At 46.5% G+C, this 26,441-nt stretch overlaps 1 protein-coding gene across 1 annotated transcript in view; it reads right to left on the bottom strand.

The window, feature by feature from the left end:
- LOC138492670 (catechol O-methyltransferase-like) overlaps positions 1–26,441 on the bottom strand; it is a 75,371-nt gene that overhangs the window by 29,597 nt on the left and 19,333 nt on the right. The window contains exon 2 of the mRNA XM_069619987.1: positions 14,619–14,789. Within this exon, the coding sequence (XP_069476088.1) occupies positions 14,619–14,757 (139 nt within the window). The 5' untranslated portion in view covers positions 14,758–14,789. The remainder of the gene's footprint in view (positions 1–14,618; positions 14,790–26,441) is intronic.

The raw sequence follows: 26,441 nt of genomic DNA, 5'->3' as shown, positions 1-26,441 counted from the left end.
GAACCGATGTGTTATCGGGGTGCTGCCCCCGTCATTGTTCTGGAGTACCAGGTCCAGAGTTTGGGGCATTCGGCGGTGGCATGCTCATCTGAGGGTTCTGTTGAGCCCTCAGTTTGTGACCCAGATCTCGTGCCATATTTTGGACCTGGCGCTCAAGTTGTGAAACCTGCTCAGGCTGATACGGGGCTCTATTTTCTCCCCTGGGCTGATCCCGGGAAGGGTAGCTATCCCTTCTCTGGTAGTACCCCTGGTTGGGAAGATTTTGGTACCCCTCCACCCTTGGCCTCCACTCTCCCGGATTAGGTTGTCTGGGATCAGGGAATTGGGGAAAGAAGGATGGATGATTTTGGGGCTGGAAATTGGGTGGATACCTGGGGAAAAAGTTCTGCCCAGGATTTGGAGAATTTCTGCCCTCGTGTGGGAAGTTGGGAGGGAAGTTCCCTGGGTTAGGTGCTTGGCCGGATCCCCCCCTTGGGCTGGAGGAGTCCACACATAACCCAGGATTGGTCGGTTTCCCTTGTAGCGGGGACTTACATAGTCAGGGGAGCGGGGGACCCCATTTGTGGGACTACCTCCTCGACTCCCTGTCGGTGACTGGCCCGAGGGCCTTCTGGTCTGTGAATTATTTGGTGCAGGCAGGTTTTTAGGCCCCCCCATCTCCAAATCTAAAACAGGGGCAACCTTTACCTCTGCCACCTTGGCAGCAGCAGGGGTGCTGTTGGTTTTGGGGGTTTTCGGCGCGTTATTTTTATTTTCGATAGGCTTCTGCACCTCATAGATCCGGGTAGCCTGTTCAATGACCCAGTCTAAAGATCTTTTCTCATGAAAATCTCTCACAAGCTGGGTCATTATATATTTAGGGAGAGCATGGAAAAATGTATTGACAAACTCTTTGCTGTCTGTGCGCACCCTTCTGGTGGTCTGCGCAAAAGCACGCTTTAATTCTTGCACAAACTCTTGTGGGGCCTGATCCTCCCCACATTGCAAATTGTAGGCTGCCTTGCGAGCCTCTTGAGGATTTCTGTGAACAGAAAAATGTTTCAAGATGGCCGCCTTATAGGTGGACCATCTTAAATGATTTTGGTCCTCCAGCCCCGCAAAGAAACTGGAGTATTCTGGGGAGAATGTCCATTTGACGTACTGGATGCAGCTACTGCTGTCCTTCAAATGGAAAGTCTCCATCATTTGCTCATAGAGCTCCAAGTGTTCCCAAACGGAATACTTGGCGTTCTTATGATAAGGCGTGATGACACTCCTTATTGCCTTTATTTGCTTCAATGGATCCTTGAGCAAGGCCCTTTTTGCCTTATTGGCCTTTTTGGTTCGGGTAACCCTGGTCCATTCATCCTCCGACTCAGAGGCACTGCTCCCAGAGGTTCCTGTCTGATCTTCCAGGTTTTCCCGGATTCTGCGAGCCTGGGAATGCCTGGCAGAATGTGGGGACCTGGTCTCCTGTGTCCTGCGCCATTCAGAGGAGTCTTCAGATTCCTCCTTGCTGCCAGGATGTGATGGGTACCCCCCCACTGACCTAACTGGGCAGAAGTTTTCAGGATGCCCTTAATGGGCCTACTCTTCTGGGGTTCCCCACTAAATTGCACTGTGCTTGGGTGCCCATACCCAGATGCCCGCCCATCCATTCCTGGGAGGTACTGGCCTATGAGCCCCATACTTCTGGTTGGATAGTAATCTGCCAACCCAGTGGCCCTGGGCTCATGTGCGCGAGGGGACATGGGGGTGGCAGAGTCCAGGGACTGAGAGATATGAAGGCCTCTGGTACTAGGGCTCCTGAGGTTATGCTCAGGAGTCTCCCTCTCCCAGCGAACCTGGTCTCTATCCGCCCCTGCTCCCTATTGCAATGCAAGAGCCTGCGCTTTCAGTTCCTCAGTTAAGGCCTTACTAGACTATCAGTCTCTCCTGCATCGCTACCTGTTGTTGGAGTCTATCATTGTGCTGACAGAGAGCCTCATTTTCTCTCTGTGCCTCCTGATTGGTCCTGGAGTACTGTCCTGGAGTACTGGGCCAGTCCTTGCTGCAGGAGGGTTACCTCCTGAGTCCCTTCCCTACTGGCCTGCTCCTTTCTTGCCAGAGCCTCCTCCACCCTTCTGGTGTGCTCTAACAAGTTCTGGTGTTCTTTTTGGAGGTCACCCAGTCCCTGGAGGGCCAGGTGATTTTCTTCCATTTTCCTTTTTAAATGGCAGACTTCCTGGCCTAAGGTGTCCCTTTCCTGACTAAGAGTCTGCATCTGTGCCGCCAGGTCGTCCCTTTGCCTTTGGAAGGCACCAGCTTTCTGGTGCTCCTGATCAAACTCTGCCTGGGTATCCAGGTCTTTCAGAATCAATTTATTGCTTTCCTCTTTCTCTCTGTCTAATCGAATTTGCAGGGTGGCTACCTGTTCTGTGCATGCCCTGTTGAAGTCCAGTTGTTGCTCCAGCTTTTTCTGGCTCTGCAGAAGGGAGTCCAACCCTTCTTGGTACTCCTTCCGCAAGGCCAGAAATCTGGTATCCTGATCAGCCTTCCCCTGTTGCAGTCTATCCATGTCCTCTTTTATTTTAATGATATACTGCCTACTATCATTTTCTGACTCCTGGCTCCCCTGCAGCCTCTGCTCAGAAGAGACCAGGTCAGATTGGACCTTCTCTAACGCCATCTGTCGCTTATTCGCCAGATAATGGCTTTCAGTACATTTATCCTGCATGTCTCCCATATATAGATACAGGTATGCCGCTATCCTGGCAACCTTATTGTGTTCATCTTTGGCTTTAGGAGCCATATATAGTTCACTCAGGGCCACATGTAATGGACCCTGATCTCTCCATATGTCTGACCCTGTTTCAGTGACCTGTTGCGCGATGGCCTGCAACCAGACCGTTTGGTCCTGGTGAGTCCACTCACCTCTCACAAATAGCTTATGTAAGAGGTGCTCCCTCGCTATTTTCCTGTCTACCAAGGTTGTCATTCTAGAGATTGATCTCTGTCCTGACTTACAGAAATTAGTATTTTATTTTTGCAAAACAGACCTTTTCCTTAGAGTGTCCCTTTGAAGAGTGCTTTACAGCGTAAAACAGCGTGGTTATCCGACCGGATGTATGTATCCCGTCAGTTAGCACACTGTATTAAGCTGCACAAGTGATAGATCTAACCCAGACGTCCGGCTCGAGCCCCCACTTTGTAAGAAGATTCAATCCAGCACTACAGCCAAGTCAATGCCTAGCCTGGGATACTGAATGAAAAACCCTTATTGATATATCTTTATGTCCAGGTTCATATTCTGGATGACAACCCCTGTATAACACCCCTCTCTTAGAATCCCCCTGACCCCACCGAGCCAAGAAGTAGATCTGTTTTGCAAGTTTAAACGGTTTATTTGAAAAAAGATGAAACAGTATATATATATATATATACATATATATATATATATATCACACTTTTATAATGAATTAATAATTGAATATCACACTTAATCTGAGCAGTAATCAATAATGGATAGTCTGGCACTAGCACACTTCTTTATAATCAATGATGAGTGGGTATAGGATGGATAAAATAGCAACAATACTTTTATGGTTTCAAATAGATGCAATGTGGAATGAAAATGCAGTACAGAAAATAACTTGATAGGATTTCAGCAAAAGACAATGTAATCACTTTCTTGGACAATTCACCCCCCCCCCCTTTATGCAATGTAAGGAGATGAAGATGAGAGCACACAGTTCTGAGGAATGCAATCAAATAGAATTCAGTTCAATTCCCCCCCAGCAGCTTATACAACAGATAGGAGTTTTGAAACACAGGCAAAATGCTTTGAATATGGTGACAATGCAGTGAGAAATATGCTGAACATGCTTTTAATTCCCTTCAGGAGGTTCAGGGTGAGTGAAAGATACTTGGGATGAGCTCAGGCTCCCTTTAACAATGCTCTAGGAGTAACTAGCAGGTTAAACAAATTTTTGGCAAGGGAAAGCAAGGAAGCTGCTGTTTTCACACGTGGCTGGATTTTTAACCAAATCGCGAATCGCGGCAAAATTCGCGAAAGCGTGAATTGCGATTACGGCAAAAGTATAAGGAGCCCAAACGGGTTCCAAAGATATGAACGATTTTGTAAAGGTCGTTTTTCGAATTTAAAGTAAATCAAATTGACAGGTGACAGCTTTTAAAAATGACAGGTGACAGCTATGCGGCCGCAGAATTGACAAGTGACAGTTAGGAGGCAGTTCTACTTAGATTAAATAGATTGAATTATATCACTGGAAACTAAGAGATTTGGTTTCACACCGTCCTAGCTGTACTCACAATGTATTTGGAAGGTCTAGGTCTCACGGATCGGGTCAAGATGGCTTCGGTTCTGGTTTCGCCCCGGACGGTCTCTGCGCACAGCGTCTGGTCTCTGCTCTGCTGGTCTGGTCTGACACTGCTCCTGGCCCGGCTCCTGGATCTCTGGGTACAGCATCTGTGCACAGCTCCTGGATCTTTCTGCACAGCTTTCTCTGGACACAGCGCTGATCTGCACGGCTCCTGGATGCTGCTACCGCTGTTAGGTTTGCTGGATGCTGAGGCCTGCTGAGAAGAGTTCTCAGTTTGTGGGTTTAGGCCCTTGCTTTGAGTTCTGAATCAAGATCTTTGGAGTTTTAAAATCTAAGTGTTGGATCTGGTATCTTCTGGATGTTGTGTGGTCCGGCAGAGTGCGTTGCAGCAACTGGATTTGAATGTCCCTACCTGTCCCAGCAGTCTCTTTTTATGTGTTTTGAAAATGGGTGTGTGCCTGGGCCTAGCAAAGCCTACCCCTCTCTACTTATCATTGGCCCTATTCTCCCCTCTCCCATGATTGGGGGAAGGAAATGTGAGTCAGAGTGTTGTTGTAGGTTTTATGGGTCAGAGGATCCTCCCCTGGTCAGTTTGCCCACAAATCTATATTTGATTCAAATACATATTGCACAGATACACAGTTGTTTAAAATTACATGCACCCATCACATATCACATGAGGTATACTCTGTTCAAACTCTGCTCTTCCTGGGGGCTTGCATTCATAAATAGCAACATTTTGCACTTTGTAACTGGTTTTGCAATATCGGACATTTACCCAAATTTACACACATGTGCGCAAGGAGTATGGACATTAATTGATGAAGTGTCAGATTTTTAACATGCAGACATTTGGAGTGAAACCCTATTTTCCGCTAGCAACCCTCCAGATCATACCACCAGGTCCTAAAACCTCTTAAAATGTGGGCAGAAAAATCACAAGAATTATGGTATCATTTAGCTAATTTTGACAAGTCCGCACCATGAGTTATACATCTTTCTTAAAATCATATTCTGGCCAACAGGGGTGTGTCTTCCCAGGTCACATGGTGGAGAAACCAGTCTATCCACTTTCTTTAAGCTCAGCCTGTCCTCAGAGGGGCTGCCCCTCCCCGTTTCTGCCAAGAGGAAGCCACTTTTACGACGCCCCCAATATAACTTCTGCCTGAGTAAAGGAAGGGCTTTGTTCAAAAGGAAGCCATTTACGATCCCCCCAATAAACCATCTGCCTGGGCCAAGGACAGGCCTTTGTTCAACTCCCTGTAGCTGCTCCACCCCTAATCTAATCAGAGAGGTGACAACTCCTTTTGGCAAGGGGAAGAGTGGCTGAGCAGGTTTTAACTCCTGTGGGGGTAGATGTCAGGCAGAATTCAGTTTCATTAAGCCAGGTTTCAGCTAAATGTCACTTTTTGTCCCCCAGTTTAAGTCTATTACGATTTTTACATACACAATAAATAATTACTTCCTTCAAGTCATTTCAGAGTATAGTTTTACATTGTATCCACCTCTTAGCAAGTCTTTCCTTGGTCTGGTTTTGTTTCATTTGTTCAGTTTTACACAAAAGTCTGGTGGTTTTAAAACGCCGGCTTTCTGATAGTGGTGAGTACTGGTAATGCAACCATTTTTGGGATTTAAGAAAATGAATTCCCCACAGTTCTAGGTTGCTTTTGGCAATCAGCATTGCCATCCCCAATGGTTTCAGGCTACTGTGTGGGTAGCCCAATGGTGGTTTTAGGCAGTGCCCTCCTGTGCTCACAACCTAGGCAAAAATGGGTAGCAGCCTATTCTTCATGCATTTCCCTGTGCATTTTCTGGGAAGTTCTGGCCATCATGATGTTTTCCATGCCAGTACTGCACAGTTTTCCTATTCTGGCATACATGTGGGCTTTTTGGCCATCTTGGATTTTCTAAGCCCACAGCACCAAATGTTGCAGCATGATAGCTCAAACGTGGGTCAGGACACCCAACAACCGCAATAACTGAGGGGCAAGCAATATGTGCTTAGGAACTGGTGGATAAGGTAGCTCAGTAAGTTAAGCGCTTGCCTGAGACAACTATGTTAGGTTTGAAGGACACAGGCTAAAATCTCAGCAGGACCAGCCCAGCCTTTCATCCTTCTGAAATTGGCAAATGGTGTACCATTAGTAAGAGTAAAACAACAACTACTTTAGCAGCACGCTGGCACACATTTTGAATGTGCCCATAATTTTAAAAAAGGGGTAGATGGGCTTTACTTACCGCAAATCTGCTCTTTCAAACCATTGTGGGACTTTCTGGTGTAAGCAAATGTCACCTACACAGTGTGGGGTACATTTAAGGCCCTTACAGTAATCCCCTTCTACCTAAAACTACATTTAAACAGTGCCCCCAGTACGGCTGTGCTTTTGTCTTCCTGGCACATGTGAGGCAAGCATTGGACAATGCCACCCAAAGAATAGCTCTGCATTTGCTTCCCTGTCGTTTGAATAATGAGAAAATGACCTGCAGTCAGAACGGCTCTACTCTGCTGTTCTGTCATTTGAAAACCAAAGTTGCACACTGTGTTCAAGGCGGCCCTGCAATTGTTTTTCTTCACATCTGAAATACCACAAAATATGTGCTACAAGTTAAGATGGCCCTGTGTTTACTTGATTCCAGCTGAATTGCGAAAAGTTAGGCAATATATCTCAAAAATAGCCTTGTCTGACTTTCCATTCACATGAGGGGCAGGGATCGCACATTGCAACTGAGACGGCTTTGTTTTCCATTGATGTGAATCGCCGCATTCTGAAACTCGGAAAATAAAAGAAAACAGCGTTCTATATTCATTCTGTGTCAAATCCCAAAACTCTCTGTAGTATCCCCTCTGTGTTTATGAACCAATATTACATGCAAACTTACTCAAAATGATCAATTGTAAGAGGATATCATTTACAGAACCTCATTGGAAGCAGCAAATGTAAGGCTTGCACACATGTGAATCTGTTCTTGGTCAAATGAGGAAAAATGACGTTTAAAACCAAACGTCAAATGACAGCTGTTGCTTGCATAGAATTGTTAATGAATATATTGTGGGTGGGAGGAGCTGACAAAGCCATCTATATTATGCTTTTCCCCCCACAAGACTCCAATTAACTTGGCAGAGGTCAGGGAATTCCAGTAAAACCAGTTTGGCAGGAAGGCTTGTCTCCCACTTTCACATCTAGAAGTGAACTAATTCTGCAAGGACATGTGGTGGGGCTGAGGGCATGATAATTACTAGTTCTACTAGACTATCAGGCATTTCTGTCAGAAAGGACAAAGGAAGGGAGTGGGGCTTGTTTTTGACCCAGAAGTGTGATTTCGTCCAACACCCATTCCCAGGATGTCCTTTGTGCAAGCTGAGCCAGGAGGAGACAATTTGACTATGAGGGTTTGAAGCACTGCCCTCCCATGTGACCAATCCTCTACAGTGACATTAAACGGACTACTCCATTTAAGACATTTTTCTCAGCACTCTGAATGAGTAATAATTTTATATTATGCTAGTTTTCTATGTAATTTTTCTGTGAATAGAATGAGACCAAGTGTGTGTTTCTAGCACATCGTGAACTGAAATGGCCAGGAAAAATGCGGTTCTGGCTGATCTATAAATGGGACCAACAGTTAAACTGAGGGAAAGATGTGAAATGTACTTATGATATGTGTGATCATTGGCAGAATTTTAAATATGATGCCTTTCCTAAAAAGGGCAAAAATGTGCTAAAGGGCGATGCTACATCGCACAGAGTCGGCGATCGGACTGTCCAATTCCCTGTGACCTATTGCATCCGCATATCTACTTCTTATGGCAGTGGCTAGTATAAATTTGAACTTTTGATCGATAACTCATTTTTGGGAAAAAGTCACTTTGAGAGACAAAGAAAGGTCATAAATGCAAACACACACATTATGTCATTTCCCCAGAACCAATCGCCCGGGGGGAGGAGGGAATACTGGTAGGTTGCCCTATCCCAGGAGAGGGGTAAGTCCAAAGTACTACCCCCCCAGATTGTAAACTGATGATGTCATTTTGGCTATATATTGGGGAGACCGAGAAACACAAGGGACAATCCACTGAAACTCCAGGAAAGCAGAGATATATCCACCCTTCCAGATGCAGGCATACACAAGAATCCAGTGGGAAAGGAGAGGAGGCAGCTGATCCCATTCAAGAAAGCATAGTGACCATATCCCTTGCCTAGCTGTCCAGTATCCCATCCAGCTGTCCACAGTGACCAGACCTTGCCTAGCTGTCCAGCATCCCATCCAGGAGAGCCCAGTGACCAGATACCTTGGCCCAGCCATCCAGAGTGACCAGATCCCTTGGCATACCTGTCCAGAAACCTTGCTGGCTGTCCAGAACCCCAAACTCAAGCTTACAATGTGAGTATCACATCACCCAGTCCCCCAAATTGCATATCCCGCTCTTTTGACCCTTGCACCCCATTGAAATCCCATACAAAATCCCAAATTTACAGTATAATCTGTTCACCTTTCCATAGACAAATCTGTATTAGCCCATTTATGTTAGTGTATTCCTTTAACAAGTCCTTCCATACCCTGTTAAATCCTTAGTATTATTTTTCAGTAAATCAATAAATTCCCCTATAAATTAATTTACGGTGAGCTGGTTGCCATTTGAAATCAACCACCAAATGTCAAGTGCATTTCTTTGATAATTATAGCCATTAAAATATAGTCTCAACAGAAATAGTCTTTGTTTACCAAAAACTGAATGTGCCTCTGTATTGTGCTTTCCTACAAATTCTGATTTGCATTTATCCCATAGAAAAACCCAAACTGTATTCCCATTAAGAGTACCCCTTTCTATCAGAATCCTATCTGTTATGTGCCTCTGTTCCTTGTCCTGAAAACCAATTTTCAATTTTGACAGCCAAGCCCTTTCCGTGGCTGCCTGTCATCAAAAGCCCTGTGTAGAAACGAACTGCCATTCTGCCGCGTGCATTTTCTTTAGCATTATGTCTTTTTCCCAAAAACGATGTTCTTACCTGTGTTCACGTTGCCTTGGTGCCCTGCTTAGTAATCTGTAAGCTTCCTTATCACTTGAGTGTAGCAACATGAATTTCTGTCCTAGCAATCCCATTGGAGTTGTAAACTGCTGTGCAAATAACAAGTGTAATCCGATTATGCCATTTTGCTCCTAATTAAGGTTTTCAATTTGTTTTCTGGTCTCCCCTCTTGGTATGGTGGGCTGAATTCTAAATCCAATTTTTCCCTCTTCATTCTGACTCCTTGCCACTGCCTTCCATCCACAAAGAATTTAGTTAGCTGACGTTTGGGGCTGAGTGTTGTGGGGGGGTGCATAACTGGAGTGCTATCTGTTATTTTAAAAAACGATTTTGCTTATGTTTGCTATTAACGGTGTCTGTATATTAGTTTAGGAGTTTGAATTAACTGTATAGTGGGAATATTTGCATTTGTATTGCCACAACACTGGTGATTGCTGCCCAATTATTTGATTTTGCGCTGATTTTTCATTGAACCATAAAATTAATAAATATCTTATTGTTACCCACCGGCCTGGTTCCTGGTCCATTGCGACACAGGGTGTTTGTTAAGGTGGGTGACAGACGGGTCAGGGGTCTACTCAAATAAAGAACCCAGGGTTGAAATAAAAATAAAAAGCATTTCTATTGTGCGCCACATTCATTGTCAGTGGAAGAAGTCCCTGGCTGGAGTGTGCCGTGTTATCAAACCGATACAACATAAAGATCATTTCCCATGTGAAACCTGCAATTGTGGAGGAATTTCACAGGCAAAATACAAATATTTGGGTACCATAGTCCAGTTACACCATTTTTCTTTTTGGCAAAACAGGAGAAGCTAAATTTCACATGGAATTGGCCAATTTATGTTCACCCTCTGTAACAGCTCGTCCCCACATGGGAATAGTACGGAGGAGACCGCTACGATTACACTTTGTGAAAGCAGTCCTCTCTGTGATATTTATTTGGATTGGTTTTGTCAATAGGTGTACTTTTTAATAAAAATAAAGAAAGAAATCTCGGTGTGCCCGGGTTTCCATGTGAGATTGTTCACCCACTGACAACACAAATCACGAAATACCACTTGCCACATTCGTGCATGGCTGGCGGCATTTATATGGATTCCTATGGAATCTGGATTCCCTAGGAGTCCAAAGCATCTCTGCTGCCACCAAAAGCAGATGACGTGACCAAGCTGTCGGATCCGTCACATGGAGTAGATGGGAGCAGGGATGTAATTTCACCAAAATGCCAGCGGTAGCGGAAGTGACGTCACACGACCCTTGACCTCTGATGACATAACAGGAAGTGATGTAATTTGATCACACTGCAACGTTGCATCACGGGAAGCGATGGAACTCAACCTTTCTTTCACCCCTTCACAAAACATGAAGTGGCATCACATAGCACTGTTCCTAAGTACACTATGAAAAATATAGTTACGATATCACTATAATGTGATATACATTTCATACAAGAATGGATCACCACATGTATCGTTAATATCAGTGTGAATAGGCACATATTACCAAATTACTGTGAATGCAAATGAAAATGATGTGTTATTATATAGCATGTTCGCTTAAGTGCTTTGTATAAAACAAATATACATACACCCAACCTGAGAAGGAACTCTCATTTATCGACCTCAGATGGATGAAAGGCTGAGTTGACCTTGCCGAGATGCGAACTTGCAGATCACACACATCGCAGCAGCGAGCACTCAACCCACTGAGCTATCTTACCGGCTATAGCTTTTTTACCGGCATTGTATGATATATGATATGATATGGCATTTATAACGCGCCTATATACAAGTGTTTCAAGGTGCGACGAGGCAAGGGGGGAACAAAGGGAGGACAGACAACGATCCTACTCGGCCAGGTGTCATTCAGATCGCGCAAGTGCATGTAAAATTAGCAATTACATGTCCGAATGTTTTCAAAGTCAGAAAGCAAATTGCCCCCTGTAGTGGATACCATTAAACTGGTAACTGAGATTTAACAGCAGGCCAGTTCATCTGCAGGTCTGGTGCAAAGTTGGCCACATGTCAAGCCTGCGTGGATCTACTTTTCGGGCTTCAGAGGTTGGCAAAATACATACCATTGGGAGGGTTCATAACACTTTATTAAAGAATTTAGAATAGCATAGCAAATGCAAGGCACTCACACAGCATCCCGTACTCTGGGCAATCGTTACCTCATACATGCAAACAAACATCCTGAACAGCATGCCAGGGAGATAGGAAAGATAGAGACATTACAGCAAAGCATTAATGGTGGCACAATGAAATCAAGGGCCACTTTATGTGCTATGGTCAAACATTTCTACACTATACACAAGCTTTTAGGCACAGGGATTTTGTCAAGTGACCGAGGACACCGAGATGGAATGTCTTGTGATGATCATAACAGAGAGAGCGGCAGAAAAAAACATGCTATAACTGCAACCTGCGAAAAGCAAAATACATAGACCGAAATGGATGCTTATTCTACTCTAGATGCTTTTTGGAAGTTTTTGTCTGCATTGTGAATTTGAAGTGTTTAAGAACAGACTAAATCAGTCATTCACCCCCTGAAGTGGGCCTGAAATAAACATTTAATGAGCCTAGCAATTATTGTAGAATTCCTACTTAAGGAAACCTCACTTTGGGGCCAAAAACCCTTTGGAGAAAATTGGAGTACCCCAGAGGGGCCAGAATAACTTTGTGCTTAAGAAGCCATTGGTGCCCTGGGCAAACATTTTAGGAACCAAATTAAATTGTTAGGAGCCACTTTTTAAAAATAATGACCAATTCAAAATGTAATCGTAAGAAAAACAATTTCCAAGATCATTTACTCAACAGGCATTGGCAATGCCAACAGTTTGGGCTTTTGTGTAGGCATGGGAAAGGCACTTACCAGAAACTGCTGTAGTGGTATTAATGGCTATTGATGGTAGCAGGTCCAAAATGGTCCGAGTACCTGGGCATATCATAGCAGTGCCTGTCAAATGCCTAATACTTACACACAAGCCATAACGGTTGGCTTTGCCAATGCCTGTTTTTGTTCACTGAAGGAAGCGCATAGTGCATATAAATCGGGTGGCTGAAGTCAGACCTAGTAGTGTGTTTACAACTACAACTAAGCCATTATCTCACAGAAGACTGCTTTAAATAAACACTGGCAGGCCCTCTCGTATGCTTTCTCATCAGCGCCTATTGAAAAATGTGGTGCCCCCCCTCCGCATGGCGGGGGGCGGGGGGACACGTTTTTGTTTTGCCGCTCGGGGTGCTGCCGCCACTAAGGCCGGGCCCTGGTCGCACCCTTTAATTCCCGCCCACTTTGACCTCTGGCCCCGTCAATCCAACTGCGCCACAGCTCACACACCCACCCCCCAACTCTGAGTGATCCGCAGTCCTGTTTCCCAGCCCCCTTCTCTCGAGAGAGTCAAGCCAGCTTCTATCCTTCCAAGTCCATCCCATGCTCAACCACCCAAACCCAGGGCAGGGACTGAAATTCAGCTCCCCCCTCAGACTGTGCTCCCCCAGTAAGACCAGGGATGAGCCACTCAGATCTCTTGCAAGAGTGGCGGCCTTTGCTCCTGCGCTATACCAAAGTGTTTACTCAAAATTCCCCTGCGTGCAAAGTCTCCACCCACGGGGAATCTATACATTAAAACAGGTGCCCACATGTAGGACTCGAGCGGAATAGTGATTTATCCACACGTAGAGTATTTAGACGGTAAAAAGACTAACAGTTCCAGGATTACTCATTTACTCTTTCGGTTTGATGCATGTGGCTGCGACATGCCCCGTGCTGACACTCATGGGGACTCATGAGGGACCACAAGGTACTCCAGTGAGAAATCCTTCATCCGTGTATACTCTGCAGCAGTGAAAAGGCCTCTACACTCGCCCCCCCTCCCCCCTGCACCATACCAGCGGCCTGGAGAGAAGGCCTGGGCAGCGGGGTACCCCCACCCCCTCATGTATGCCACAATTCCCCCATGTACCCACAAGGAGCCACTAAATGCGAGTGTGGGGTCAGAAAACAAAGTGGATCACCCAGAGGCACCAGTGGAGATAATGTCCTTGAACTCCCACTACCGAGAGCCCTCTGTCCCCCAAAACCCCCACCAGAAAGAGTGGAAAGTCACTGAACAGGAAAGCAGGAGTGAAAGGGTGTCCGTGTATATGGCCAAAGGGAAGAGAATCAAAGGTCCTTCCCTGAATCAGAGCGATCCAGCGTGGCATGACCCATCTGGCCGCCATCTTGAAGAGGTCCTTTTCAAGAGTCCAAACAGTGCTGCGCTGCAGAAATCACTCTAGAGATTTCTATCTACTTGATGTGGCGAACACCAGAGAATTCAGACAAGGCGAGGAGAATATCACATCCTAGTGCGGAAACAGAACTTCTTAGGGTAACCAAAGAACAGAGAGTTGCATCTCTGGCCCCCAAGATTGGCATACTCAAGAACTAGACTTCTTGGGCAATGGGGAACTTGAAGAAAATACAATGGTGTCTGGCAAGCCCCTGATCCTGGAGGTCAGACAGCGCTCACCCTCAGGCATGTGTTTCTGCTTCTGAAGGCCACGCTCAGATGTTCCTTCTGAAGGTCTTCAAATGTTATCTCACCAGTGGCAGCAAATGTTAAAGTGGAACTGTGATCATGGCAGAGCAGTTGGGGGGGGGGGGGTTTGGGGGGGTCGCTTGACCCCTCTCGCGTGTTCTAATGCCATCCTCTGCTCCACCAGGATCATAGCCTTTAAACATGGAACCACAGGTTTGGAGTGGGACGCTTTCCCATCATCAGGGCCCCATTCTCTGAAATGAAACCTGGTCATTAGATTACAGGATGAAGGGAAGGCACGTTATGTTAAACTGGAATTCCCTTGAATGGCCTTACAGAACCCCCTGCTGGCAGCTGATCAACAACCAACTAAGAGTCTTTGGCATCAAGCCGTTAACAAGTCACACCTGCAGCCTAGTGTATTTGACTATAACAACATGTTTGTATATAGCTCTTCATGACTGACCACTCCAGCTTCTAACTTCTAACATAATAGCAATCACAAATACCAAAATCAATGACACCCAATGCATCAAGCTCGGATAGATAAAAGGCGGAGTCGGCGCCAATGCGATTGAAACCTGCAACTACATGTCTGAGGGGAGCACTTACATTACTGAGCTGTCTCAGTAGTTTACATAACAAAGAAAAGTATTCCAATAAAACTACTAAATTGAGCTTAATTTGGACTTCTGCCTAATAGCTTCAATCTCCTTGCAATGCAGTGAGTGGCTACCTCCAACCCCACGCTAGCCCGTACCTTTCTCGTCCCCCACGTGCATCGCCCACTCCTTCTCGCCGCAGTACTTGTCGATGGCATCAATGGCACTCTGAGGGTCCCCTCGGACTGCATTCTGCAGCACGTAGTTCAGAATGCGCTGTTCCTTGGTGTCCGCCATGAAGGTCTGCGTCTCTGCCGGGTTGTGCGTTTCTGGCGACGAGCATTACCGTAGCCGGGCAGAAGAGAAGTGACCACAAAACAGAAGGTAAAATAAAGGTCTGTGTTACGACAAGCCGAGCCAGTGCGCCCGGACACATCTACCCTCATGCCCCCAAAGAGTTCTAGGTGCAGTGGACTGGCCAGTCTGGTTTGACACCAGCAATATCGTGTTCCCACCCAGAACATGCAGAGACGCGGTCCCAAATCAAGCCTACACACCTGAAATAATTGAAAGAATTGGAGGATGTCCAATATTGCAGCTTGATCTGGTTTGAATGGAACAGTCCAAGCGTGCGGCTGCTCGAGTGTGCTGCATGGTCAAGCAACCAACGCGCCTTGAAGTCAATTGGTTTTGCGTGTTAGCGCATTACAACTTACCAATATGATATAAAATAAACAATTGAAGGACAAACGTTGGTATCAGAGGCGTTGCTAGGGAGGGGGGCTAAGGGGCTACAGCCCTGAGTCTTTTGGTTGTAGCCCCAGATAAAAACTCAGGGGCTACAACCAAAAGGCTAGCGTGCCCCGAGTCCCGACAGTCCACACTCCAGCATAGCCCCAGATCTGTTCCAGGACTGGTATACAGTGTTTATATCGAATCCATTATATCAAATGACACAAATCTTTTATCTTGAAAACCTTTATAGTGAATGTATTTAGGGTGGGGTAAAGGGTTAATACACTGCACCTGCCTGAATGTTTGCTTATTTTTCACCGACTGCTATACTCCCTTTCCCCCACTCTCACGAAAGCAGGTCAGAGTGCACAGAGATGCACCTCGGGTGTGTCCCCCGATAAACCCCACGCGTCTCGAGGTTAGGTGAAAGAAAGTGCACGGTTAGCTGCCAAGTGACCGATTTACCGACCCTGCAGTATCCCGCGTATTTGTTTCTAAGTTGGAAAATGTTTCCCGAGAGATCCACTGGAGGGCGCCCGTGTGTTACTAATCTATAGTGAGTTTTTCAGCTAAATGTTTTCCCCAGCTCTAGAAATATGTGACATTAACAGGCACTTCCACTCCGTAAAAACATCAAATGTTCCTGACAAAATAAAATGAATAATACAAAAATAAATGAAATAAAATAGAAGTGGGCACAGGGGCATGTCCCCTGATCCAACCCACACCGAGCTACCATATGATCCACAGAAAACAAGCATTGGCAATGGCAACAGTTGGACGTTTGTATAATCATGGGAAAGGCACTTGCCAGGCACTGCTATAGTGGTATTAACTGGCCATTGATGGGAGCAGGTGTGAAATGGTGCGAGCACCTGGGCATCTAATAGAAGGGCCTGGCAAATGCCTAATACTTATACAGAAGCCAAAACTGTTTTTCACTGGACTTTAGGGAAGGACACGCAGAGTCCTTATAAATCTGATTGCAGAAGGCAGACCTGGCTGAGACATTATTATTACACCCGTAGTGCGGGTTTACAACTCCAATTAAGTCACTAACTCTTAGAAGACTGCACTGAAGTGCCTGAAAGTGTTTTTTCAAACTCAAGTCTGAAGGGCATGCTTGATTAAAGTGAGCTCAAAGAGTTCCCACGTGGCAGTGTTTTGGACAGGGAAGGGCATGAACTGGGTGAGAATGGCCACAGGGATTAACATGGCCATGGGCAGTCAATGGGTGGGCAAATAACCAAACAACAACTACCAGCTGTGTGTCCCTCCTCACATGCCGTTCCTCCCCATCTGTACCCTAATGCAATAGTTTGGGTTTATAGGCGGAGCAAGCGCCATCAAGCAACCCACACTAAAAACTCAAAACTGTTACTGGTGACATTGAAGAGAAACTTTAAAGGAAACACTGAGTGCACAAAGAAGTATGGATGGGTTATAAAAACATTCCTTTTTAGAGTGGATGCATTTCTATAAATATCCGGATTAGGAATAGGAATTACTTTTTCATGCCCAGCCCCTCCCAATCCCCACCCAAAAAATGTCATTCCAATACAAATGTTTAAAAAACTACAGAATTAAATATTCACCATTTAAAAATCGTATCTAGGAATCTGATAAGTGGCTATTGGGAGAAAGAAAATCGATTTGCCTTTATTTGAAAATGAAACACATGTGTATAGGCGCGCTATAAATAAAATATATCGTATCATGGCCTCTGCCTGTATTGGCGTTCAGATGAGCATCTGCTCAGAACCGGATCGGGCGCGGAAACAAATAAGAACTCCAAGGCTCCTGCATCCACATCCTGAGAGAAGCCCGGAAAGGTTGACATGCAGTAGCCCGCGAGTGATTGGACAGCCACCATGAACCCTTTCCACTGGAATGGCCCAATGACCTTCTGGAAATCTTCATCAGGCGAAGCCCTACTCTTCCTCGTCCCAGTACTACACAAATTAGGTGATCCCCACCTCCCAGTGAGGTTCGATAGCAGGCAAACTAAAGAAACAATGGCAGAAAGCCACTCGCCGTATCCAATGGGAGTACAGCTCCCCCAAAGACGTCAACTTTGGGGAGGGAAAAGATATTGGTGGCGGGAGAGTGGTGCGGCATTGTGAAGCAGAATTAGACCACTTCTGTCTCAGAAGATTTGGGCATAAAACAGTAAAGTATAAAACAGATTCCTGAGTAGAGGTCCTGGGTGAAGGAAGTGAGACAGACGAAGATCTGTCCATCGCTGGCAAACAGGTGATGTTCGAATCCATAGGAGACGAGCAGGCTCAGCGAAAAGGTGTAAAGACTAGCAGGCCCAGGACGGAGCCTGGAGGACTCCACCTGGAGAGGGCTGGGATCAGAGGTCTCCATGCTCCAGGAGATGGAGAAGGAGCAATCAAGAGAGGTGGGAGACCATCTGGCAAGTGTGGTGTCCTACACCCCAAGGTCAGAGAGGATCAGAAGGGGAGTGCTAGATGACCATGTCGAAGGCTTTGGAAAGATAGAGAAGGATGAGGCTACAAGAGCGCTTTAATTGAGCGCAAGTGCAATGGTGCACGGTATTACCACTAGGGAACCGCTTGACCTACTGTAAAAAACAAATTTTAAAAAACCTGATGGAATGCTTGTTTTTTTGCAGAATGGGAGAAGGTCATGTAAAAAGGAAATTAACAGACACGTTTATGATTCCAGAGTAGTCTCTTTAGTTGCAAGCATTTCAAGTACACCCTCATGCCAGCACTACAAGGAAGGACACGGAGAGGGAGTGATGGCTGAGGAAGAGAACAAAGGGGAAGAAAACACTGGCATTCACTGAGAAGGAGAACCAGAAAGAAACAACGGGGAGAGAGTGCATTCAAAATGGCCCAGTGTATCGTACTGCAGCCTCCTTTCCTACAAACACCAGCTACGCCAGCCCTACCATGGGCCCAGTGGAGAGAGAACTTTAGGAGGGCAATTTGCTGTCCCACGCCCAACTCAAAGAACAAAACCATTCATCTCCCAATTTTTAGCACCCTTCCTCTGCCCTCCCCAATTTATTTTCCCTCTGTGCTCCCTCTCCGAAGGCATGCCAACCTGCGGTGCTCTTCGGCAGTGATCTAAAGCCCCATGATTTAATCATTCCTACAGCCACTTCCACCAGGAATAATGTCCTTATCATCCACAAAACTGTCCCCTCCTCACCTCTCTTTCTAGAAACTCCATCTCCACTCTGGCCCTCAGTCGCCCTGACTATTCTTGAAGCTGCCTCTTGGGGCGCCTTCTCTACTGCCTTCATTTCATTGGCAAATCCTGAGACACAGGGCTTCACCGTCCACACCCTGCACAATCCTCCCTGCTCCGCTCCTGCCCCCTCCACCACCCGCATGCTGAATATTAGCACGTGCACCTCCGGTCCCGCTACAAGTTCTGTCCTGGATTCAGATCCCTCGACAGGTCCACCCCTCCTGCCAGGCTACCTCCAGCCCCCACTAGTTTTCCAATCCGTCTGTCCCTTGCACACCCTCCATATACTATTACTTCTACTCAGTCCCTCCCTTAGTGCCCCTGAACTCTCCCCAGAATCAAAGCGGACACCAGCATTCAACTGTTCAAATCAGCCTGAAGCGCCATCTCCTACCCTGTGGAGGAGGCACTCCCTTGCCCCCTCCACCATTCCACCACTGCTTTAGGCTAGGAGGATATCAAAAACACGTGGGCAGGATGGGGTAAACCATGTTTCAGTGATGAACATGGCATCAGTCTTGTTTTCCGAGATGAGGTCAGCGATCTCTGCAGCGTGAGCGACTGCTGAGCGGGCATTGATCAACATGAGAGGGTGTGTGCTTGTGGCAAGTGGATGTTGGATGGCAGCAAGGGCAATGTTGATGGGATAGCTTGCTGGGGCTGCCCAGGGCACTTGGCCATTCAAACCCTAGTGAGAGTGGGGATTGGCTGTCGAGGGAGGAGACACATTGTGATGTCTTTTGGGGAGTACCAGTAGTAGCGATGAGTTTGTAGGTAAAATGCAGTTTAGCGGGCCAGGCCCTTGGCCCAATCAGGCCCGAAAAGGTGAGGTCCTTGTTTTCACCCGTCCTTTGCCGAGGACGCCTAAGAAGGACTGATTAAATAGGTGATGGGTGGAGCAACTGAGTGGCAGGGCCTGGTCACGTGACCAGCAGCCTACTCAATGCCGTCTGCCTGGAGCTGGCCTGGAGGCCCTTCGACTTCAAACACTAACATGAACTATGCAATGTTGCATAAGGACGGCGTCTTGATCCCAGCCCAGCCAAGGCATACGCACCCAACATTGGACTGCCAGACAATATCAGGGAGTACCTGGAGTTGGTTTCTATTACGGGGTGGCATATGTGTGATGCAGCAGTAGCATTCCCACGCAATGACTATGCCCACAGGGTATCCGGTCATTGCATCGACAACCAAAGCATCAACCTCCATACCATCTAAAAAAAATCATCTAAAAAAAAAAAAAGCATCTAATGCATTTTTTTAGATGGTAATGGGTTTAGTTTAATAAAAATGGGGTTTAAAGGTTTAAAAAAAAAGGGGTGTTCGGGGACCCCCCCATTAAAAAAAAAAAAAATGCATTATGCTTTTTTTAGATGGTATATCATTAGATGCTTTCACTGTCGATGCAATGACTATAAACCTTGACCTGCCCACGGCTACACGCTACTGGACTTCGACCCAAGACATGAAAACGCAGTATCAGGACATTTCAACCTATTGGGAGTGGAAACCTACGAGCCGATATAAAGTTTGAAGGAAACCTAGCAGATATACACTTGCTTAGAGTGAAGAGGGTTTTCAATAGCGTTCCTGAGATCAACGCGCAGCAAAACACTCTGATATATAAAATGGATAGTCTGCAGTTAAAAGGATTCCCGAGTGTTAAGGATTTCTGGAGGGGCAGAGTTTCAGAAAGCCAACCTAGTTTCTTGGAACATGGTAACCTCTGGACAAGCCAGACCAATCAGGGTAGCTATGGCAGGCGGTCAAGACTAAGTCTCAGGAGGGGTGAGGGTGACTGAAGGACCTCAATGAGCAAGGACACTTAGAAATTACTCCAGGCAGGTGTTCTATCAAAAATATAGACACATTTATTACAAGGCCTTTGTAAAATAGACCATAGCAAAAGAATCACAGTAACACTAAGTAAACCAATACATCACACTAAATACAATATATATACACAAGACCATTGGGGTCTAAAGGGTTAAATGCATGAAATATGTTGACAACCTAGACGGGAAGGAAACAGGCAGTGTAGATAGTCTTTAGGCCCAGTTCGCCATCGACAGTGCACCTAACTAAGAGGCAGTCCAAGCCCTAAGAAGAGAGGAGCCTTGTGCTCACTAGTACATGCAATGCAAACGCACACGGTTGTTCCAATGGGCAGAACAGGGTCTCTTCAGGGGTCTCTAGCAGCTCGGGAAGGTGGATGAGACGATGGAGGACAAGTTCTCATTATTCAAGAAGGACCTCCACTTGAGGGCAGAGGCAGTTTGAGAGTGCGGGATGGAGTCGCTATTTCGCAATAGCTGTGGAAAGGAGAGGGACCCCCAGGGGCCACTCGTGTGTAAAAATGGGCTCTTGTGCTAGGGGCCAGCGGTTGGGGTAAGGAGTACTCAATGGTGCCGACGGAAACAGGTCCAAACCTCGCCAGTTCAGTCCACATCGTTGCGGCAAAAAGGACGTCTCAGCACCTTTCATTTCCTGAGATACAGCAATGATTCCCAAATGGGACAGTGGCCAGTTTCACTGCAGCAGGCTTCAGGGGCAAGAGGGTCACAAATGCAGCGAACTTGCGCAGGTCGTTGCTGCGGCAGGGCAACACGGTAACCGCGTTTACTCCAGTCCTGGTGCACTCGTCTCAATTTAGACCTGGGAACGTCAAGTGTACGAAATTTGGTATGAGGGTGCCGTGGACACAGAGCTAGAACTTTACCAAGTTTCGAGGGCCTCCTCGAAACGGCGGTGGTGACAGAGCAAAGCAACTGGGTAAGCTGGTCAGTCCACTGGTTGGCCCAGGGACACTTCCGAGAAAGTTTACTTGCAGGGTTTGATGAAGGTGCCAAGATTAGTTGGTCCCACTATTCCAATGGGTCAAAGCGTCTTCGCAGGCCTTCTAGGACGACTAGATGCAGAGGGGTTCCATGGGACAACAGGGGGCTCAGGGTGCCAAACCTTCCAGCGGTTCACCAACGGTTCCTCGACTCAGCTTCGTAGTTGCAGGATACTTGGATCTTATCCTTTGTTGGGTGAGAACTCAGGAGATCGACATGGTAGTGGTGTTTTCAGCCTCCTCTTATCCAAAGTTCCCTTCGCGCCAAAACGGAGAGGACCCAATGGGAGATCTGCTCACAAACACACACTCCATATGTGGACCAATCACGGTGTAGAGGAGGTCCCAGGCATGGCCTGCACCCCTACCCCCCATTTCGAGGTAGCAGGAGCATACTCGCCAAAGTATGTGACATATGGGGAGCAAATTAACCAACAGAGAACTGCACTGGGACTCTGCTCAGTGTACATCAGAAGAGCCGTACCTGTTGAAGCGCCCATAACCAGACAGCCATGGGCTGCACGATACCCTCTTAGACAACCATACCAGCAGCCGAGACGAAATGAAGAGTACCTACAGACGGTCCACGAAGAGACCCAAAGAGCCTTAATGGATGGCCAGTGGAAGTGACACAAGGGCCTGGACAGACTCGCGGATGAACGAAAACGGCTATCAAGGATAACAAGCCAGTGTGAGCAGCTATGAAAACTCGATGTTATGGACACGGGAAAAGAGACGATGTTAAAACGTAAGGAAACGTTGCTATGAGGCAAGATGGAAGTAGCCAACCAGTTAACGTGTGTAAATAGGCTCGGAACACAAGAAGCTGAGAAAACGATACTGCTTGCAATGCTTAGTAGACGAATAGAGCGGCAAGCGCCAACCATATATCTACCTCAATAAGGCACACTATGCAAGTGCAACTCCATTTTGTAAAGCAGAAGTATGCTCAGGCGGCCAGAGGCCTAACAGGCCAGGTTTCATATCCCAGCCAAAGCCAGGAGAAGGAGTGGAATCGAAACTCATCAAAGAGCAGCTCATGCCTGGGAATTCGAGGTCAACCCAAGGAAAGGGGGAGAGCGGCAATGCTGCAGAATCGAAACTTCAGAGCATACCAGCCTGCCCCGTGAAGGTCCTGGTAAGGGGTGCCCATGCAGGTGGCGAGGCTAAAGAAGAAACAAATACACGAAAAGCTGGAAACTGAAGCAGATTCACGGTGAACAGACATGTGACCAGTCAGGCGCAAAGAGTTACCAACGGCTGATGGCACCCAGATCCAAGGGTGCTATAACTTCTCCAGATAAGAGGCTACAGTTTCGAGGCCATCCTCAGCCAACCAATTGACACATAGCCCAAAAGCACCGATTGATGGAAAGGACGTAGGGTTAATCTTGGGACACTAGGCACCTGGGTGTCCAGTCTGCATACTGCTAATTAAAATGGAGATTTATGTCTAGGTGTGTAACCCACCCAATCACAATGGACCATGTAATCTAAGGTCCTATAGATATTATAACCAATAGAACGTCGTACTTGTAGTGACGTCTATCTCGCGTGATGTAGAGGGATGGGCATAGATGCCCACCCGATAAGAGCTGTCCAATCCGCATGCTTTGTTACCATATACAGATATAGCACCTAAACTTAAGTTACCTTTCCTAACCAATTAGATGGCATGACAAATTTGTAGAGTTAGACGTCAGTGATGACGAGTTTAGTGTATAAGTGTTGCTGTTCGACTGAAGTTCGAGGAAGTTGGAGCGAGACAGGCGATCGCAACGATGCTGATTTCCAATTGTTTCCCTGTTTGATGTACTTGTCATTAAACGGACTTCCCTTTGCCAAGCTACTGAGTCCTCATTATTGAGTCGTGTTGGTGTAAGTGAATCCTGCACCCCCATTCCTCACATAGTGAAGCTATCTTGTCTTACAGGTACTAGAGGGTGAGCACTGACCCATGGGCCGTCAGTGGAAATACCGCCTTCCTGTACACTTGGGAGCATAGGATGGTTTCGGCCATCGATTATATAATTCTAAGACACCCATAGACCGACGGCACGAGGTAACTCTAGGCATTCGGCAATATCACGAGTCCTTTCGCCATTCCGGCTAAGTAGACTGAGAAGCTTCCCGTGGACAATGATAGTATAATCTCGAAAAAATCTGCAGTGGGTCTGAAGGAACCTGCCTTTCCAAGCATAACCCTTCTCATTCCCACGGGCAGCCAATCGGACGAAAAGACCGCAAGAGGCTGAAGAGAAAGGGGCGGTGATCCCGAAGCTCCAGAGAGGATAAGATGCGAGCGGTGAGTGAAACGATAAACTCGTTACTTTGGCAAATGTCTTGCAGGCATTAGAACAAGTAAGGGAAAGGTAACAGAGGGTGGCGGAGGAAGAAAAAAAATATAAAATTGTCAGAAGTAGAGAAGACTGTATATATATATATATATATAAGGGGTAATGACTCGAGCATAAGAGATAAAAAGTGGTTACAGGGGGGGCACCCGAGAGAAAAACGAGTGGTTAACGGGGGGCACCCGAGTGAAAAAAAAAAAAGATTACCAGGGGGCACCCGAGAGAAAAACAAATGGTTACCGGGGGGGCACCCGAGAGAAATACGAGAGGATACCAGGGGGGCACCTGAGATAAAAACGAAAGGATTCACCTTGTTCCTGTGCTTTAATACAGCGGTCAGAAGAAACGTGAACTCATAGCCCACATAATGGGGGACAATTAGACTACGGTGACGTTTAAAGACGGCATCAAAGGAGTTTGTTTAAACTCCACGACAGGGTACTGATTCGAAGGCAGGTATATGTATGACCAGCTGGTGTCCGTCTAGTCTGTCAAGTGTCTGTCATATGTGTTTTGTTGTATGTCAAATGTAAAAAGAACTGTATCATTGATTGGTTGAAATGAAATTTGGTTTTACGCGATTCTGTAATTAAGAGGGAATCGACAATAAATTGATGGTTTTGAGTAAATTGATAGTATAAATTTTGGAGGTAAAAGAGTGGATTGGAGCTTGCGTATTTGGTGCTCGCTCATACTATTGGTAGGATAAAACCTGCATAAATATTGGTGGTGACGAAATCGAAAATGGAGGAGGTTACCCCACTCGTGCATCTGTGTAAGCAGTTACCCAAGCATGCACCTAAACTTAAAAAGTACAGCACAGAGTGGGTTAAGGGTACCGCCTACAAGATGTTTATGCCTTGGCCACAAAATGGTTCCCTATCTAAAGCCGTTTTACAACATATGACGACTTACTTACATGTAACATATACGGGCAAAAAATTAGAGAAACGGCTCGCTGTTCTAGAACTTTGGAAACATTTTCGAACAGACGAAGGAGGAAGAACTGCCCGCAGACTGGTTATTAAACGTATGCATGGAGGTGGGTGAGACGCCTACCGCGCCACCAGCCCCGCCTGAGCCAGTCATCGAGAGAAGCAAGTCAGAGGGACTCTCCCTGCTAAGAGAACTAAAGGCAGCCACGGGGTATAGCAATCCCGCATATGAGTCACCTACGTACAGTAGTGACGAAATCAAGGAGAAGGATCAGGAAATCAATCTTGCCTCCACAGTCCCGAGGGACAAGGAGAGACACGAAGATGAAAGGAAGGACCAGGCACAGATTAGTGCACCTCTCGATAAGGAGAGAGAGGGAAAGAAATGGAGAGGAAACTAAGATAGAACTAATAAGATAACATTCTCAAAAGATGAATGGATGGGAGGACAGATATTGTTGAAACTTGATGGAAAAGGAAGTGATGATGTGACACTGAGGGAGAAGCCTGATGAGACGCAAAGAAGGAAGAGAGAAAAAGAGAAGGAAATGAGGGACGAAAGGATAAGAAGGAAGGATAGGCTAAAGCGAGAACAATTATATTGCAAAGAACAAGAGAAACAGCTCGATCGCAAACAGAAGACAGCCTATGACCAGTACAAACAAGCAAAGGTTGGAAGAAGAGCAAAGAGTACGTGAGAAGAGAGAGAAGAGAAGATGAGGAAGCTAGAAGGGCAAAGGAACATAGAAACGAAAGGATGAGGGAAGTAGATAAGGCTAGAGAAGAAGCGAGGAAGGGCAAAGAAATAGATGAGGAAATAGAGCGTAAGCGCAGACAGAGGGCACAGGACCTTGAATATTTGGAGCGGGAAGTTAAAAAACCCAATCCTGTTGTAGAATGGGAAGACATAGAAGAATTCTTTCCTGCAAATGACTCAGTACCAGGTACGAGTGGGACAAATATTGAAGATGACTTCGACACCAGATGCATCAGGGAAACGATTGATCAAATATACGATGAGATGGGGCTGGAACAGATATCCCAAGGGGGAAGGGAAGACGAGTGCTTGGAGAGCACGCAGCTATATGACACTGAGGATGTCACCCGAAGTAGTGAGAGCAGGGGATTGTCCCCGACAGGCTGGAGATTGGGCAGAACGAAGAAGATGCAAGGAGTTGTGTAAACTGGGAGCATTCAGAATCTGACTCCGGTGGGGAAACAGAGAAAGAGCCACACGAAGAAGGGAGACGGCACGAAAAGCAGCTCCCAGGGAACCAAGGGGTACGATGGTCAGACGCTAGTGTGTCCGCAACTAGGACACCGAAGTCTGCCGCGCAGTCCAGCCAACATGAAGGAACACCCCACGGTCAGAGGGGGGCGTCAGCACCTGCCTATGCAGACAGATTGAGGGCATTGCCAGGTAGACGGCAATGTGGGAATGCTACCCCAGCGGTAGACAGGAGAGCTATGGGAAGGGAGAAGGAAGACTGCGCATTCCAATTCCCGCTGCTAGAAAAGGGGGGAGCAAGACCACAATATATTCCATGGCCACACATGGATCGAGAAAACCTAAAAAATAAGCTTCCAATGCTGACATCGGGAGCCAGGAAGTGGATACATGAGTTAGAGAAAATGACAGGAGGTGTCACCTTAGCTATAGGGGACATTAAGGGCCTCCTGATCGCCATACTTGGGGAAAGGGCAGACGATGTATGGAAACGAGCCGGGTACCCTAGGGTAACCATAATTAACACTTCCCATGATAGAGCGCCATTTAATAATTGTAGAGCAGCAGTGTGGAACGAACGTTATACCCGACACTTCCGATATGGGAGCTATAATGACTCGGAAAATGAAAGAGTCAGAGGATCTGTTGATTTATATCCAGACTTT

This window comes from Ambystoma mexicanum, chromosome 10 (genome assembly GCF_040938575.1).
Source record: "Ambystoma mexicanum isolate Mex_15411 chromosome 10, UKY_AmexF1_1, whole genome shotgun sequence".
NCBI lineage: Eukaryota > Metazoa > Chordata > Amphibia > Caudata > Ambystomatidae > Ambystoma > Ambystoma mexicanum.
The sequence above is the reverse complement of the archived record's forward strand: the minus strand, read 5'-3'. Positions and strand labels throughout refer to the sequence as shown.